The 17,861-nt window shown below is 42.5% G+C and overlaps 1 protein-coding gene across 1 annotated transcript in view; it reads right to left on the reverse strand.

Annotated features, from left to right (window-relative positions):
* Positions 1-2,664: 2,664 nt before the first annotated feature.
* LOC117953094 (calcium/calmodulin-dependent 3',5'-cyclic nucleotide phosphodiesterase 1A-like) overlaps positions 2,665-17,861 on the reverse strand; it is a 31,587-nt gene continuing 16,390 nt past the window's right edge. The window contains exons 6-17 of the mRNA XM_034885865.1: positions 16,257-16,323; positions 13,286-13,402; positions 12,685-12,825; positions 12,366-12,466; positions 11,259-11,384; positions 10,064-10,165; positions 8,982-9,102; positions 7,618-7,699; positions 6,787-6,907; positions 4,481-4,665; positions 3,604-3,792; positions 2,665-2,878 (exon numbers count right to left, since the gene is read on the reverse strand). Coding sequence (XP_034741756.1) covers positions 2,814-2,878; positions 3,604-3,792; positions 4,481-4,665; positions 6,787-6,907; positions 7,618-7,699; positions 8,982-9,102; positions 10,064-10,165; positions 11,259-11,384; positions 12,366-12,466; positions 12,685-12,825; positions 13,286-13,402; positions 16,257-16,323 — 1,417 coding nt within the window. The 3' untranslated portion in view covers positions 2,665-2,813. The remainder of the gene's footprint in view (positions 2,879-3,603; positions 3,793-4,480; positions 4,666-6,786; positions 6,908-7,617; positions 7,700-8,981; positions 9,103-10,063; positions 10,166-11,258; positions 11,385-12,365; positions 12,467-12,684; positions 12,826-13,285; positions 13,403-16,256; positions 16,324-17,861) is intronic.

Here is a 17,861-nt window from a genome sequence, read left to right on the forward strand (position 1 = left end):
TATAGCGCACGTTGCATTAACGAACACAGTGCTCAAAGGATCCAAAGTGTTTTCACTGTCGGCCATGTTGGCTCCACCCTTCAGCTCGTTGGCCGTTGACCGTGATTTTATGGTCAACGCTGTTCTTTATATAAGAGAAGTGACAGAGACGTGGTTTCATATCCAAGTAGAACAGAAGCTGTCTGATCTCTGAGCCTCTGTCCATTTTTAAAGGATTTCTTTCTAGTTGCACTTCCTGTTTCCATTGGAGGTCTTGTATTCCTACAATGATGGTGGAGAGTACAGTACAACAGCTACTAGCTAGCCTTTTCACAGCACATCGCCCAAAAGTACAAGACGACCAATGCTACAAAAGAAAACGTCCTTTTAAAGTGGTCACGTGTAAACTGTGTAAAACTGTAATTTAAAGGTTTAAAATTCACTGATTAACTGCTGCTCTGCTCTCTGTGGGGTCCTTTCAAAGTCCCTCCACTTCCGGTGGACCAACACGGACGTTATTTCAGGTAAAATATGTAATGTAGTGAACCGGGAGAGACAAATCATGTTTTGATCCCATGGCTTACAAATATGTTTGTCAGTTTAAAAGGTAATTTTGCAACTGACATTTGCAACATTTTTCATGAGCTGAAATCAAAGATCTAAGACTCTATCTATGTACAAAAGGCTTATTTCTCTCAAATATTGTTCACAAATCTGTCTAAATCTGTGTTAGTGAGCACTTCTCCTTTGCCGAGATGACCCATCCACCTCACAGGTGTGGCAAATCAGGATGCTGATTGGACAGCAGGATTATTGCACAGGTGTGACTTAGGCTGGCCTCAATAAAAGGCCACTCTAAAAGGTGCAGCTTTACTGAATCTGAAAACCAGTCTGTATCTGGTGTTATGGTTAGGGTTCATCCCCCTCTTTGGAAAGGAAATCTCAAACACTCCACCTTTGCATTTTCTAAAGGGTAAAAACGCTGTGTGTGTGTGTGTGTGTGTGTGTGTGTGTGTGCGTGTGCGCGCGCAGTGTTTGGAGCACCTCTTCGTCTGTCCAGACAAAATCGTCAACTTTTGTTTTTTGCTTGGCACTACTAGGGCGAGCTTGTCTAAATGTGGAATAAAAAGTGAGAAGGCAACGACACTTTTCTCTTCAGATCATTGTTGTCTAAACATAGCTAAACCAATCACAATGGTCTTGGGCGGCACAGCAGCCGTGGCTCTGCTAAATAGTCTCGAGAAGGAGCGTTTGCGCTTCAAGGTGTCTGTGGCTCAGTGGTAGAGTGGTCACCTGCCAATCGGAAAGTTGAGGGTTTGATCCCTGGTCCTACAGTCGAAGTGTCCATGGGCAGGAACCCCGAGCTGCCCCAGATGCGCTTGCGTATGTAACTACAGCAGCCTGGGCCACAGTGTATGAATGCGTGTGAATGGTTCCTGTACTATGTAAAAGTGCTTTGAGTAGTTTTTAAGACTAGAAAAGCGCTATAAGAGAACATTCCATGTACACTTTACCCCGCAAAGAAAATGCCACAGACAATATTAAATTAAGTTACCTGTTGCCGTGGGTACTTTGTCCACAGGAATCCCAAAAATGTCTTAAAAAATTATAATTCTAAAGCTCGAAGGTTGTTGTTTTTTCTGAAGAAAACGGGGTTTGAGAACGGCGACGCACAGAGAGTAGAAGATAAGGAACATCCCGGCGATTATCATGGAAATGAACCATGAAACCACGACACTGACATTGTCTGTCATTGATCCAGACTACGTGGCAACTCATAGTTAAGTTTAGCGGTTATTACAGTTAAGTCTGCCTTTGAGAAAATGAAAGCTCAGATGGACCGATCTGGAATCTTGCCCCTTATGATGTCATAAGGGGTAAGGTTACCTCCCCTTTCTCTGCTTTGCATGCCCAGGGAATTAGCTAGTCAGTGAAGATAACCAAACAGTAGCACCTCGGCTTTAATATCAACACATACAGTAGCACTGGTACAACTACTAGCTCATCTCATTGACCCGGATCTAAAGAGCTGCTGACACTGGTTGAATGATGTTAACATTACTGTGCCTAGCAGAAATGTGAGCTTTAAACTCTTTATAAAATGTTAGCGTTTTAACAACATGTGCAAGTGCACTGTGATTCAATGCTGCAACAAAAAAAGTACATGATGCCTTTAAAAGCATCCGGCAAAACAAAGAATGAAAATTCACTTTAATACCAGCGTGTTGAGTGAGAGTGTGTGAGCTCACAGCCAGATGCAGATGAGATGCTTTGTTTACCTTGCTGTGAGTAGTGAAAACACAGAATGGACTTTAACACATGTGGACTCTGAATGAGCCAAGTGGATTAGAGTTGAGAAAGCAGTAGCGTGGAAGTCAAGTCCGTAGCAAAAACACAGAATGCAAATTAGTGTATTTTGGGTATTCCCCAAGTGGAATGGGTTTGACTGACGGCGCTCTGACAAGTAAAAGGCAGATGCGCTGAAAAATGAGTGGGTCCGATATCAGTGGTCCCAATACATCGGTTCTGACGCCCATGCTCTAATGAAATCCTAAAACACTTTCACCACAGTGAACGGGCCATGAAGCTGCTAAGAAGCTGTTATCTGATGAATGTCGTCACTTTGAATCTGGTTATTTTCATGGTTCATGGTCATTGCGTCTAGTGGCCTTTTTTTCTTTTTTGGGGGGGGGGGGCCACTGAGGTGCCGTTGAGTCAGCAGCTGTGTTTAAACAGAAGAGTCTGAACCGTGTCGCGGTCACTGCACCGTTCCACCTGTTGCCACGGTGATCTGCCCCAATCAGACACAGTGGGAAGTTGGCCATGGAGGGTCATCAGGCTTTTTCAGGCACTTCATCATCATCGTTGTCCTCCGTCTTCTCCTCCGCCGGCCCCGAGCCTGCAACCATCACCGTGAAACGGGTCAGCTCATTGAGGCCACATTAACACCACAGTGTTTTCATTTTATTCTTCTTTTTTGTAAGCAGCGTTTTTGTGACAAAAATGATCTCCGTGCACACAAACGTTTTAACTCCTTTAGCAGAACAAATGTCCATATTAACACGTCTGATGATGCGTATCTAGTTTCTATTCTATCAGCTCGGGGTTCTATTAAAAAACGTATTGGCCATTATAAATACAGATACCAATAGTTCGGTAAATGACTAATATTGGCCCACCAAAATATCAGTTGGGCTAAAATATCTAAGCAACCTTACCGCTTAGACAGACTGCTGGCGTCGTTGTTTCCAAATGTCTCTGTTTGAGCCTGTTCAGACTAGAAAGTATGCCCGGAGTTTTCAAACCAAAACGGGGGTAGCAGTGTTATCACATGTCTCCATTTTAAGGTGCTCTGCAACGCCGCCGCATAGGGCAATGTGGACATGTAGCAAAATATATTTGTTTTTACACCGAAACATAGTAGTGTGGATCCTAGTCTACATGTACATGGGTGCTTTTTTAAGCATAGCTTTTACTCTGTGTTTCAACATACTCACAAACTGCGTTTTAGGTCACTGAAAATGGAAAACCCTTCAACTTTATGCTAACGAGGAACAGGCAACTCATCGCCTCACTTCTCTAAAGTCCCTGAAACGCTGCCTATTGAAGGGTGGGTGTTCGTACCGTTCCAAGTCAGGTGGACAGGTGACTTGTCGTTGTGTGTTTCAGGTGGGGAGCCCTCTGAGTTCTGTGATTGGTCGGAGGTGTGTCCGTCAGGGGCACTGTGACTGGGCGAGTCATGTGATTGAGATTGGGTGTCTGAGTTGACAGACTCCACCTTCTCTTCTTCTTCTTGCTCCCTATGGGCCAGCTCTGTACACAAACAAAAGAGCATTTAAGTTACAGAGCACTAGATAAAGAAGTTCATTTCTTTCTTATCTATAAATGATGTAATGTTACAGAAAACATCCCAAGACAAAATGCCTGCAGCCATGCTGTCACTCTGTGTTTTTTCTAAACAAAAACTACAGAATGGAACATGCTTCATCAGGTATAGGACCAAAACTGGGGCAAAATTAACACTCCAAAATCTGAGGTTGTTTTTCACACAGATTACTACCACGTAGAGAGAGAATACCACATTTGAAGCTTTTGCCACATTTAATATGAATACCTATACAGTATACACTGTAACTGTGTATACAGTGTATACTGTATATGGCAGAAAAAAGGAAAAGCATAATGGGTCTTGGATCACTAAAGTCATTACAATTTGTCCTTTAATGACCATGATTACTTGTAGCAAATCCACCCCAATCTATTAAATAATTGATATACATTTCACTTAATAACAAAATATCAACCTCTGGAGCCCCTAAGGGAATGTGACATCAACCTCAGGGTGGCGCTGGTAAAGTAAAGTCAGAGGATCACCAAAGTCTGAGGGATTCATTCTTTGGGGAACATAAATAGTTTTACAAAATGTTTTGGGCAATCCATCCAACAGTTGCTGAACTGTCTTAAACGTGACTTGATGAAACCTGCAGGAACCGTAGCGTACCGTGCACCGACAGCTCTTTCCATCTGTCCTTGTTGCTGCCGATGACGCCAGATAGGTGGAGCTTCAGAGCCGGCTGGTCGATGGCCGTCAGGGAAAAGTCCATTTGTCCTTCATCGCTGTTACCATAGCGCCCGCTACTGTGTCTCTGCACCGACTCCACGGTAACGGAACCGCTTCCTGTTAGACTGGAACAGAGCAGAGTAGGGTTATAACAATTATTATATCATTGTTTTGCATAATCAGAGTTTCTTTGTTTAACCCATAGAACGGTTATATTAATGGACGGAGCATCCGTGTTGGTCAAGTGCTGCAAATGTGGAAGTACCTTTAACATGCTTTCTATCTGAATTCCTGCAGGGGGAGACTCCTTAAACCTGCTTTCTATATGAATTCCTACAGGGGGAGACTCCTTAAACCTGCTTTCTATATGAATTCCTACAGGGGGAGACTCCTTAATTCTGCTTTCTATCTGAATTCTTGCAGGACGACACTCCTTAAACCTGCTTTCTATCTGAATTCCAGCAGGGGGAGACTCCTTAAACCTGCTTTCTATCTGAATTCCTGCAGGGGGAGACTCCTTAAACCTGCTTTCTATATGAATTCCTACAGGACGACACTCCTTAAACCTGCTTTCTATCTGAATTCTTGCAGGACGACACTCCTTAAACCTGCTTTCTATATGAATTCCTACAGGGGGAGACTCCTTAAACCTGTTTTCTATATGAATTCCTACAGGGGGAGACTCCTTAAACCTGCTTTCTATATGAATTCCTACAGGGGGAGACTCCTTAAACCTGCTTTCTATCTGAATTCTTGCAGGACGACACTCCTTAAACCTGCTTTCTATATGAATTCTTGCAGGACGACACTCCTTAAACCTGCTTTCTATCTGAATTCTTGCAGGACGACACTCCTTAAACCTGCGTTCTATCTAAATTCCTGCAGGGGGTGACCCCCTAAACCTGCTTTCTATCTGAATTCGAACAGGGGGCTACACGTGTAGCTGCAAAATGAGGTCGGTTTCTGTAGAAGACTGTGAGAAAGTGACCCACTTCTCACTTGATTTATTTCTTCAGTAAACTTTATCATAAAGAGTTTATGGTCTCACTGGCTAGTTTGAAGTCTTCTGCAACACAGAATGATGTTAAGGTTTTTCTAATTATGGTCTCGCTGATTTTAAAATTGTTTTGTGTTTTGGGGCTTGGCTATGATGTGACTGCCAGTGAAAGTGTGTAACATAATGTAGAGTGTAAGAGCTCCTCTCTTACTCCTCTCACTCGTCTAAAGTTGTCACATCTGCAGCCAACCATGGGTGGTGTCACAAATGCTCTGCCTATTAAGATTAACAGTCTATGGTTTAGCCACAAGAAATTGCTTACATTAGCTAAGGTGCCAAGAGGTGTAAATGTTGATGGTAATGTGGATTTTATGTTCACTTAAGAAGAAAAAATCAAAGGGCCTCATTCACCAATATCTTCCCAAGTTTTCTCTGAAATAAGTTCTTAATAAAGTCCCTCAGAAAAGCAGAAAATTTGAGAATTGTTCATATGTGTGTTCTTACAATGAGGAGTCCCCATGTCTTTGTATAGTAGTCTTTGCATGTGCCCATTGCTCCTATTTAACATAGGTAAACGCCCCGTTGATTCCATTAAAAAGGCATGAGATGGCCGGGCCGTGTTGTGTGCTCACTTAGAGAAAGACTCCAAAAGAAAGAAATGGAAGTACTGCTGCAAGCAGTTAACATAAAACGAGACTTCATTCTTAGTAGCATCAGCAGTACATAGTAAGCAGCTATAAAACCGATCATGCAGTAAACGCTGTGTCTGGAGAAGGGCGCAGAACCGATGAAGTAGAAAAGAAATGGTTTGATTGGAAATCTGAGGCAATTTAATTTTACCTCAAAACATAAAAAATACTAATAAATAAAAAATATTTGATCAGAAAAAACATAGCATGATCAATCACTTATTATTGGACGGTAGAGGTCCCTCTTAACATAACTGATTGGCAAAGCAAGGCAAGTTTATTTATATAGGTCTAGCACATTTCGAACACAATGGCAATTCAAAGTACATTACAAATGAGCAGTAGTGTGTATTTATTAAAACAAACAAACATAAAAAAACTAAAAGAGATATGTTGTTAATCCAGAGACTGAGAATATCTATAAACCAGGAGTGCTTGTACAAAGGTCAGAACCAGGAGAAGTGTGATAGACCCAATCATGTATTGGGTCTGAAAGTGGAACTGTAATTACTTTTGTGTTGTTGTTGTAGTAGTAGTAGCAGTAGTAGTAGTAGTAGTACCTGGACTTCCTGTTTCCAGACTCTCTGGCCTTCCTGTCCTCTTCTATCAGCGGACCAATCAGTTTCTCCGTCGTGTCGATCAGAACACTGAACGTCGGCTCCACGATGAAGTCGATGAAACCTGCATCCAGCGAGAGAGACAGGACGGAGGGACGAGGGGCGGAGGAAAGGTCGGAGGATGGAGGAGTAAAAGGACAGTACAAGTGATAAACATAAATTTTATAATTTCATAATAAGACTCATTCCTCGGAGATCAGAGGATTAGAGCAGTTCACCAGCAGGTGTCATTGTTGACCCAAAGTTAACTACTCTAGTTACTCTAATGTAATTCACGCTAGTCTCACACTGCTAGACCCGATCTGGCTAGTCCACACAGAATTCTGGGATGGGAGAAAAATGTGCTCTGGTTTATTGGAATTTCTTTAAGCCAATCACAATCGTCTTGGGCGGTGCTGAGCTTCGAATGGAGCCACGGTGCCTCTGCAAAATAAACTCGGGAAGGAACTTTTGGTGGAGCATGTGTACGTTGTAAAGTAGTTTTAGTCGTGCAACAGAAAACTCAGATTGGACAGATGGTCTAGCTAGCTGTCTGGATTTACCCTGCAGAGATCTGAGGACCAGGTAACCATAGTCCTCAGAAATCAACCAGAGGTTAGAACGCCAACACAGAGAAAGAGGAAAGTAACGGACATCCGGAAGATTTTCCGGCAGCACCAGAGCAAACCTGGAAGTGAAACGTCTTCGATATAGACTAGTTCCCAGTTAATGGTGCTTCTCACCTGCCTGTGGTTGAGTAATGGTTAGGTTGCATTGGTTGAAAGTTGTTCTTACCTATCTGTGATTGGGCGATCATGGTGGCTTTGCGGTCACAGAGAGGAGAGAAAGGGAGGCCCAGTTCCACCTCTTTATCTCCCTGGAAGAGACACAGTCACCAAGGCAACATGAACACAACTCAGATCCACTGGGTATTTAAAGACATGTTTACCACCTTGAGCACAATAAACACTGAAAAGCAAACCGTGTACATTCAAAACAGAAAGAAACCTGACGATGCCACAAATATCTGTTTAGTCCTGTAAGAGATGTTTGAGAAACTGGAACCAGTATTTGTTATTTTTGTTTAAATGACAGGTGCATAGTTAATTGCCTGTCATTCGACAACATAATTAATCAACTTATCATTTCAGTTGCACTAATATAAACTGCTGGGTAGTATTATGTATAAAAAACACATTTTATAAGTTTTTCATATGTTGATGATGATGCAGAAATTGTATTGTCATAATCGTAAGTAAATGGGATGTGATGATGCGTGGCAAAAAATAGTTAAAAGACAATATAAATTGTATCTAATGACTTATAAATTCGAATCAGGTTCTGAACAAATTAAGCACTGTACCAATGCAAAGGGTCAATGATTTACATGATAGTGGAGTGGGGTATTCTATGTGGAGAGCAGTGATTGGTGGCTGCATAGGTCCAAGGGACTTTATGTTAGTTTTGGTGGCGCTTCTACAGACTTTAACCTGCAAACACACAACTTTCAACGTTCTATGTTACCTAACATGATTACATATCCTATATTAAGTATGTTTGAAGTACCGAGAGACAGAGTAAATGTACATTTCATTGGGTTAGGTCACTCTCCGAGTTAATGCAGAGCTTGTAAATTGACGCTGAATTTTTGAAATAATAATTTTCATAATCAGGAAACCGTGTGAAGCGGCTTCCTTATCAAACACATCCTCCAGCATTGCTGTTCAGACAACACACAATGGATTGAGATTTTTTTTTTAAGAATCGCGATGCAGTTCTAGACGGGCGAGGTCGTTATCTACTTTCATTTCACTTGTTGGGCTTCTGACGTCACTGGGTCTTCTTAGGTAATTTTTTCTATTTATTAAGTTATTTTGATGTTTTGATGGTGGATTATTTAAGATAAAAATACAATTTCAGTGTCCCTTTTGATTAGAGGACGCATCTTTTGTTTTGCACAGTTTATAGAAATAAAGGAACAATTTTTTTGTTATTTGTCTGAGAAAATCCTGAATTGTTACATCCTTAATTATTAAGTAACTAAAGCTGTCAGATTAATGTAGTGAAGTAGAAGTATGAAGAAGCCTAGAAAAGACCTCAAGTAAATTACAAGAACCTAAAATGTGTACTTCAGTGCTTGAGTAAATGTGCTTGTTCACCTGTTGAAAGAACTCCTCCATGAGGCTGTGGGTCCAGCGGTAGTGCAGCGGCCAGGCTTTGGCCGGGTGACTGATGTCGGCAGCGTGAAGCAACAGAGACAAAACCTTCACTCTGTCCAGACTGCAGAGAGAGAGAGAGAGAGAGAGAGAGAGAGAGAGAGAGAGAGAGAGAGAGAGAGAGAGAGAGAGAGCTTTATTTGTATAGCACATTTCAGCAACAGAGCAATTCAAAGTGCTTTACACAAAATCACTTCAAAAAACAGACACAACACAAGTATAAACAGTTAAAAATAAAAACATTAAGATAGATAAAACCCTAACCCTAAACCCTAACCCACTTGAGACTACCTTCACACTAATTAAGCCAGTCTAGTGCTGCCTTTCACGTCTACTTAACGACCGTCTAAAGACCGAGCAGAGTGAACACAGTAATGTTCATAAGTCATTCAGTAAGAAACTGTTACTGAAATCAATCAGTCAACATGTACTTATGTTACTCAGGGTGTGTTATATTGCAGACTCAGGTTTGACTATAAAACAAAGAAACACAGTCTTCCAATGCCGGAACCAACGACAACACAGCACCCACTTCCGTTTTCCCCGTCACAATAAAAGCTCTACGGTTTACTGTTACTTCCTTTTAACCTTCAACTGAGAGTTAACACAATAAAAATGTGTTTTATGTTAGTTATACAGAATAACTTTAAAAAGCGTTGTTGTGTAGCCCAGTGGCGAGTGTCTCCAGTAACAGACTGATGGCAGCTTTAAAGCTACAGCACGTAGTTTCTGTCGCCCCCATGAGGAATTTTGAGCAAGACAAAAAAACAGTCAGCGTCAGCATCCACATGATACAAGCCTTCCGCAAAATGGAGAATTTAAAAAAGCTATTAGACAGATTCCATGAAGTCGTTGCTAAAAGCCAACTGGAAATAAAATTTTAAAAATGAATATATGTTTAAGTTTCCAACCAAGCTGCCCCACTGTAACTGTAGTTCAAACAACTTCATAAACATACATGGTACTCAGCATTACTGTGTGGTGGCTGAAACCAAACTGCAGATGAGAGGTCAGAGGTCACCAACCTGAGTGTCTGCGTCAGGGCGTTCCTCATGGTCTTGATCTGCTGGAAGTGACAGGACATGTCCGTAGACATCACCATCTCTATCACCAGAGCCCTCAGCTCCCTGCCACGAACCAATACACACAATACCTCATGTCAGTGATCAATACAACATGCAACACTTACAGACTGAGACACGGCAGAGTGGACCGTACCACTACACGTAGAACATCGTTGTATAAAGGTTTCTTCCCTGCCACAGTCCGACTAATCACTGTGAATAAATGTGCAATAAGCCTCACTACGCCACTCATACTGTAAAATACTACTGTGCATGATGTGCAATATTTATTCTTTTGACAAATGCAATACAGTGAACCCTCACTATATCGCGGTTCACCTTTCACGGTCTCGCTGCTTCACGGATTTGCATCGTGCATTGTGTTCTGCATTCTGATTGGCTAAACAGTCTCTCAGCTTCTTCTCTACCTGTGTGCCAATAACGTCGCGGTTTATACACGTACGTAAAACAGCAATTGGATGATTGATGATTAAAGTTATTATTTTACAGTACAGTAGTTATTTGTAAAAAAACGTTTCTACAGTACTTTTATTTGTTAAACAAATGCTTGGGCATTTTTTTTCTTTGGGTTCAACGTATTATGGAGTATTTCATCGAATAATAACTGTAAAAAAAATTGAAGGTTACTACTTCACGGATTTCACCTATTACGGGTTCTTTTTGGAACGTAACCCCGGTGATAAACGAGTGTTCACTGTATCCCTCATAGTTGTAACGGACCCATTACCCTTAGAATAGTGTTTATATATTTATTCCTTCTACTCTTTCTTCTCCTGGTTTACAGTAGTACTTATAGTCCAGTTACAGTAAGTCACGATCATGTCTTGATCTCATTTCCCAGTGTATCTCGTGTCCCGAATGTCAAGTTTCCAAAACTCAAACGTCACTTTCTTCTCGTGATAACACAGCAAGTGGCGTGTATGTCTACGTCTACGCTGTAAACAGTGTAAACGTGCACGCAGATAGCTCAAAACGCGTGCAGATAACACGCCACTTAGCTTAAGAAAGTTGATGTACTCTATATGTTTACCCAAAGTCATGATGTCAAGTTGCACCAAATTCAAGGAGCGGCATAAGACTTGTTTGTGTGTGTGTGTGTGTGTGTGTGTGTGTGTGTGTGTGTGTGTGTGTGTACCTCCAGTCGTCCTTGTTCAGGTTGACAAGGATGTTCATGTCCTCCTCGGCCATCAGCCGGTAGGCGGCGCTGACGTGATGATTCTCCAGCACCGACCGGTCGTTGTACAGAATGGTCACCTCCGACCTGACACACACACACACACACACACACACACGCACACACACACACACGCGCACACACACACACACACACAATCAGATGCTGAAAGTTGCTGTGATAGCGCCTCAACAACATCTTTCTGTTCCATGTCATTCTTCTGGTTAAGGGATTTATTCACATGAGACATTTTTCTGTCAGTCAAATGTTTTTGAACGATGTATGTGTCTCCAGTCATGACAACGACACTCACCACGTCTCTGGTTCACACTGGAATATCTCAATATCTATTGGATTCACAGGACATTTGGAACAGATATCTATTGTGTCCAGAAGATTGTTCTCACTGACTTTGGTGACTCTCTGACTTTTCATCCAGCAACACCATCGGGTTGAAGTTTTAATGTGTCCAATACGACCAAATACCTGCAGAACTACAGACATCCCCATCAGCCGCAGCTGTACTTTGTGTTTAGAGGTGATTTAAAGTGCTAACAATAGCTTAGAACATCACCACTGTGTCCAAGTGTAGCCTCAGAGCCACTCAGAGCACGGCTGTCATGTTGTTTTTCAAGTTTTAAAGTTGCTGCCAAGGACTGACATCTCAAAAGTCCCACGTCTTTTGTCAAATAAGAAGTCAAATCAGGCATTCATATAAAAGCAGACCAGTTCCATCAGGCCTGAGTCTGTGATACTCTGATGATAATCATAATAACAAAAATAATAATAATTATTATTATTAGACTTTGATCATTTCCTTGTTGTCGCTGTGGGGGGAAAACCTTGTACGTCCAAATGTGTTGTTATTGAAGAGATGGAAAAAAGGCTCATTTGGTAACATTTTCACACATTGAGCTATTGTCAGACAAAGTTGTTTAATATTTGTAAAACCCTCAAACAGGCTGTAATATAGACAGATGGCATCGCTTAATAAAAAACAAAAACAAGTATGGAGATACAAGGTTTCTGCCCGACGGAGTAACCACATTCTTTTAGTGTGCACGTCACCTGGTGTTGATGTGGAAGTTGTTGGTGGTTCCTGTGTGCTCAAAGTCGTGAATGGCTGCAGCAAAAACCATGGCAAGAATCTCCAGCTCGCTGAGCCAGTGCTGCGCACACGCACACACACGCACACACACACACACGCACACACACACACACACACACACACTTTTAGCCAAGTATCTGTCACATTGTGGAAGTATTTTCACATTTTGACTTTCCAAAGAGACCATTTAAGACAAGGTGATGTAACTGTGTGCGTGTGCATGTGTGCGTGTGTGTGTGTGTGTGTGTGTGTGTGTGTGTGTGTGCGTGTGTGTGTTACCATGAGTCCTGTGTGCAGCATCAGGAAGTGGGCGGTCTGAGTGACGTCGGCGGCGTGGATCAGGTTGTGGTAGGGGTTCCTGTGTTTGCTGTAGCCGTTCTCCAGAGCTTCAACAAACTGCACCAGAGCCTGCACCGGGATCTGAACACAGGTAGGACAGGTAGTACAGGTAGTACGAGTACTACCCCTCCTGCACACTGAACGTTAACCCTTGTAGTGTCCTCCCTTTTTCAGATTTCTTTTTAAATTTTCACTAACACCACCTTACTACCACTAGTCTTACACTACTGTTTGGAATTCATGGTCAATAACCCTAATTTATATAGAGTTAACCCTAATATTTGAGTTAAAAAAGCAGAAGTTATGAATTATTTTGACTAATAGTTGACATTTTCAGACTTTGAAAATCAAAAAATTTGTTTCAAGACTTTCTAAAGACACACGCGACCCTGAGAATGCAGAAAATTAAGTGTTTAACACAAACTGTTCAGGCTGAGGACCCCCAAACCCGTGCCCCAAAAACCTACATGAATGTGTCCCCTGAACCTTCTCATACAGTGACCTGCCCACCCTGATGGTTAACATATGAAGCTGTGTGTACCCTGAACCTGTTGATGAGGTCATAGCGGGTCAGCAGTTCGTAGACCAGGAACTTGAGGGCGTGGTCTCCAGTGGCCTCGTGGAAGGAGAAGACATCAAACGACCAGTGATCCACTTTCTGGAAAACAAGAAGACAGATTCAGGAAATATAAGATATGGGACAGATTCAGCATTCAGGGTGGACATGGAACAACATCTGGGACAGATACAGCGTTCAGGATGGACATGGAATAACATCTGGGACAGATACAGAGAAGACACAGCATTCAGGTTGGACATGGAACAACATCTGGGACAGATACGGCGTTCAGGATGGACATGGAACAACATCTGGGACAGATACGGCGTTCAGGATGGACCTGGAACAACATCTGGTACAGATACAGAGAAGACACAGCATTCAGGGTGGACATGGAACAACATCTGGGACAGACACGGCGTTCAGGATGGACATGGAATAACATCTGGGACAGATACAGAGAAGACACAGCATTCAGGGTGGACATGGAACAACATCTGGGACTGATACGGCGTTCAGGATGGACATGGAACAACATCTGGGACAGAAACAGAGAAGACACAGCATTCAGGGTGGACATGGAACAACATCTGGGACAGATACATTAGTCAATATGGACATGGAACAGTATCTGGGACAGATACAGAGAAGACACAGCATTCAGGATGGACATGGAACAACATCTGGGACAGATGCAGCATTCAGGCTGGACGTGAAACAACATCTGGGACATACTGTATACAGCATTCAGGGTGGACATGGAACAACATCTGGGACAGATACAGCATTCAGGATGGGCAGGGAACAACATCTGGGACAGATACAGCATTCAGGATGGACAGGGAACAACATCTGGGACAGATACAGTATTCAGGGAGGAAAGGGAACAACATCTGGGACAGATAGAGAGAAGATACAACATTCACGGAGGACATGGAACAACATCTGGGACAGATACAGCATTCAGGATGGACAGGGAACAACATCTGGGACAGATACAGCATTCAGGGAGGAAAGGGAACAACATCTGGGACAGATAGAGAGAAGATACAACATTCACGGAGGACATGGAACAACATCTGGGACAGATACAGCATTCAGGATGGACAGGGAACAACATCTGGGACAGATACATCATTCAGGGAGGACATGGCACAACATCTGGGACAGATACAGCATTCAGGATGGACATGGCACAACATCTGGGACAGATACAGCATTCAGGATGGACATGGAAAAACATCTGGGACAGATACAGCATTCAGGAAGGACATGGCACAACATCTGGGACAGATAGAGAGAAGATACAACATCTGTCTGCGCGGGCCTCAGTGTAATGTAATGTTTCTGCCAGTAGAGGGCAGTGTGATTTAATGTTAATGCTCACACGGGAAGAGGTCACCCAGCATCTTCAGTTAAATGGATGTATATAATTAATATTATTAGGTCATAATTACATTTTAAGTTTAAAATTATGATTTGTTGTCTTCCAAAAGTTCTATTCTTACTGTTTCCGCTTGTGTTTCACGTCATTATAGAACCATGAATGACAAACGACTGCAGAATAATTCAATTTACATTGTTTCTGAGTTTGTACAGGAAGGCCTGAGGGGGAAACAGGTCATCCATCACACACACACACACACACACACACACACACACACACACACACACACACACACACACACACACACACACACACACACACACACACACACACACACACACAAAACCTACTCTCCTTCTTACCTTCTCATTTCCTACCATTTCTCCTCCTTTCCTACTTTGCTTTTTCATTTTCCTCTCTTCTCTCCGTCTGACCTCTCTCCTTACCTTTCATCCCTCCTTCTTTGGGTCTCCAACGTCACCTTTGATTCCTTCAAATTTTTCTCTCTTCTCTCCTTTTCTTGTGCTTTACCCCCTCCTCCCATTCCTCCCCTTCCCCACTTTGTTCTCTCCCTACCGTCTTCTTCCCTACTTACTTCCCCACCTCTTCTTTTCCTTTCACTAATCCTCCTTTCCTCTTCCATCTCGTCCTTTTCCACTCCACCTGTCCCTGTCTAACTTCTTTCTTTCCCTTTATATACTTTCTTTATACTCCTCTTTTTATCCCATTGCTTCTGCCATCTCTATCTCCTTCTTTCTTTCAATTCCTTCTCCTTTTGGTCTCCACCCATTCCTCTTCTACCTCCTCCTTCCTGTCCTTTCTCCTCTTTTCCTGTTTTAGCCCCACTCTTACCTTCCTTACCTCCTTTGTTCTCTTCTTAATACCTCCTTACAAATCTCTCTGCTTTGTTTCCTTCCTACTTAACTCATTTCCTTCCATTGCTCCTCCATTCCTACCCCATTTCTTCCATTTCCTCTACTTTTCTTCATTCTGTCGCCTTGTCATCTCCTTCTTTGCTTTGATTCCTCCACCTTATCTCTTCTACCTCATACTTTTTTTCTTTTTGTTTTTACTGTCCTCCTATCTCACCTTTTTTTGCTTTATCCCCTTCATTATTCTTCCCTATGTTCCTCTCCCTTTCCTTCCATAACTCCACTTTATTTTCCCATTGCAGCTCTTTCTATCTTCTTCTGCCCTCCTTTTTCTTCCCTATAGATTGATGCATCTACCTCACTTTCCTTCCATACATCCTTTTTTTCCCTCACTACTGTTCCCTGCCTTCTCTTCCCTTTCATTCCTACCCTTCATTTCCTCAACTACATCCTCACCCCTTTCTTAACTATTCGGAGACTTCTGATATTCTTATACCTTCAATTTTTCTTGTCTGCCTCCTTTCCGTTAACGTGTCTGGAGAAAACAATACTGCAAAACTGTCTGTCAGAGAAGAAACTAACGGAAGAAATAAATGATCAAATGCATTAACTGCTAAATGCTAAATGCTAAATGCATTAAATGCTAAATGCTAAATGCATTAAATGCTAAATGCATTAAATGCTAAATGCATACCTTCAGAGCTGTCAGAGCCGTGGGTGGGTAGGTTAGACCAGCCATGTTGGACGTCCGTCTGTACATCCTGATATCACACACACACACACACACACACACACATGCATACACACAAACAATCACACAGACAGAAAGACACACAATAACACAATCACACACACACACACACACACACACACACACATGCATACACACAAACAATCACACAGACAGACAGACACACAATAACACAATCTCACACACACACACACACACATGCATACACACAAACAATCACACAGACAGAAAGACACAATAACACAATCACACACACACACAATCACACAGATGGATATACACACACGCACGCACACCCAAACACACACACACAGACACGCATGCATACACACACACAATCACACAGAGAGACAGACACACACACACACATAATGACACAATCACACACACACACACAAACACACATGCATACACACACACACACAGTCTCACACACACACACACACACACACACACACACACACACAGAAAGATAAAATTATGTTGCACAAATGTCACACTTGGATGCAGACAGTTTGAAGGCAGATATAAACAGTCTCCTCGCCAGACCTCCAGCCACCCTCCTCCACAGTTTGTGACCACGATGGATTGCCCGTCGTCACGGTAACCGTGTACCAAACACACACACACAGCGAGCGCAGCACATCTTTTTGGATTTCATGCGTCATTAAGCCGCAGCAGATGAGCCGATACTGGTGCTGTCACGGCGAGTCGTTTCCACTCTAATGATATAGTTTCTCCAAACGATCTCCAGGCTCGCTAACATCATTACGCCTCTTGTTCCAACGCGTAATCACGTCCGCCGGACGCGTTCTGGTGATGGCGATTTGGAAGAAGTTGCTGATTGTTTGTCTATTTCCTTCTTCAGGTGCTCCAGACTGCCGCTGAAGACAGAAAAAGCTCTGTGAACATTTCAAAGTGTTGCTGTTGTGTTTGAGACGAGCTGAGTGGACTTTGAGGAGTCACAGTTTTCACTTTGTTATTAATATAATCACTGGTAGAATGTAACTGGTAGAATGTAACTAAGTACATTCACACTACACAATTATTACACACATTACACTCAAGCACGGCAGGCCTACTGTACGACTACTGTACGACATGTTGACGTACTTCTCCCTAACTTGAGTCTTCTCTTTTTACGCCACTTTCTACTTCTACTCCGCAAGAAACATTTTTACTCCTTTACATTCATCATCTGATAGCTTTAGTTACTAGTTACTTTGGTTACTGGTTACTTTAGTTACTCCACTAAATTCATCTGACAGCTTTAGTTACTTTACACATTCAGGTTTCTACATACAAAACCCATGTAGTTTGTTAAATCTGAACTTTTATCATAAATGAAACTAGCCAACAATACTGTACGGCCTCCTAGTCCAGCTGTTTTAATCACTCATCTCACGATGCACCCAGACACATCATCAGGGATGTTTCCCAGAGTTCTCGGGTGTTTTGGGTAGACACCCTCATCCGGGCGACCAAGCTGATCAGATCCTTTTGCCTGAGCAGCACAGCCCCCCCCGGGACACTCCCCTGAGACACAGC

Source organism: Etheostoma cragini, chromosome 11 (genome assembly GCF_013103735.1).
Source record: "Etheostoma cragini isolate CJK2018 chromosome 11, CSU_Ecrag_1.0, whole genome shotgun sequence".
NCBI lineage: Eukaryota > Metazoa > Chordata > Actinopteri > Perciformes > Percidae > Etheostoma > Etheostoma cragini.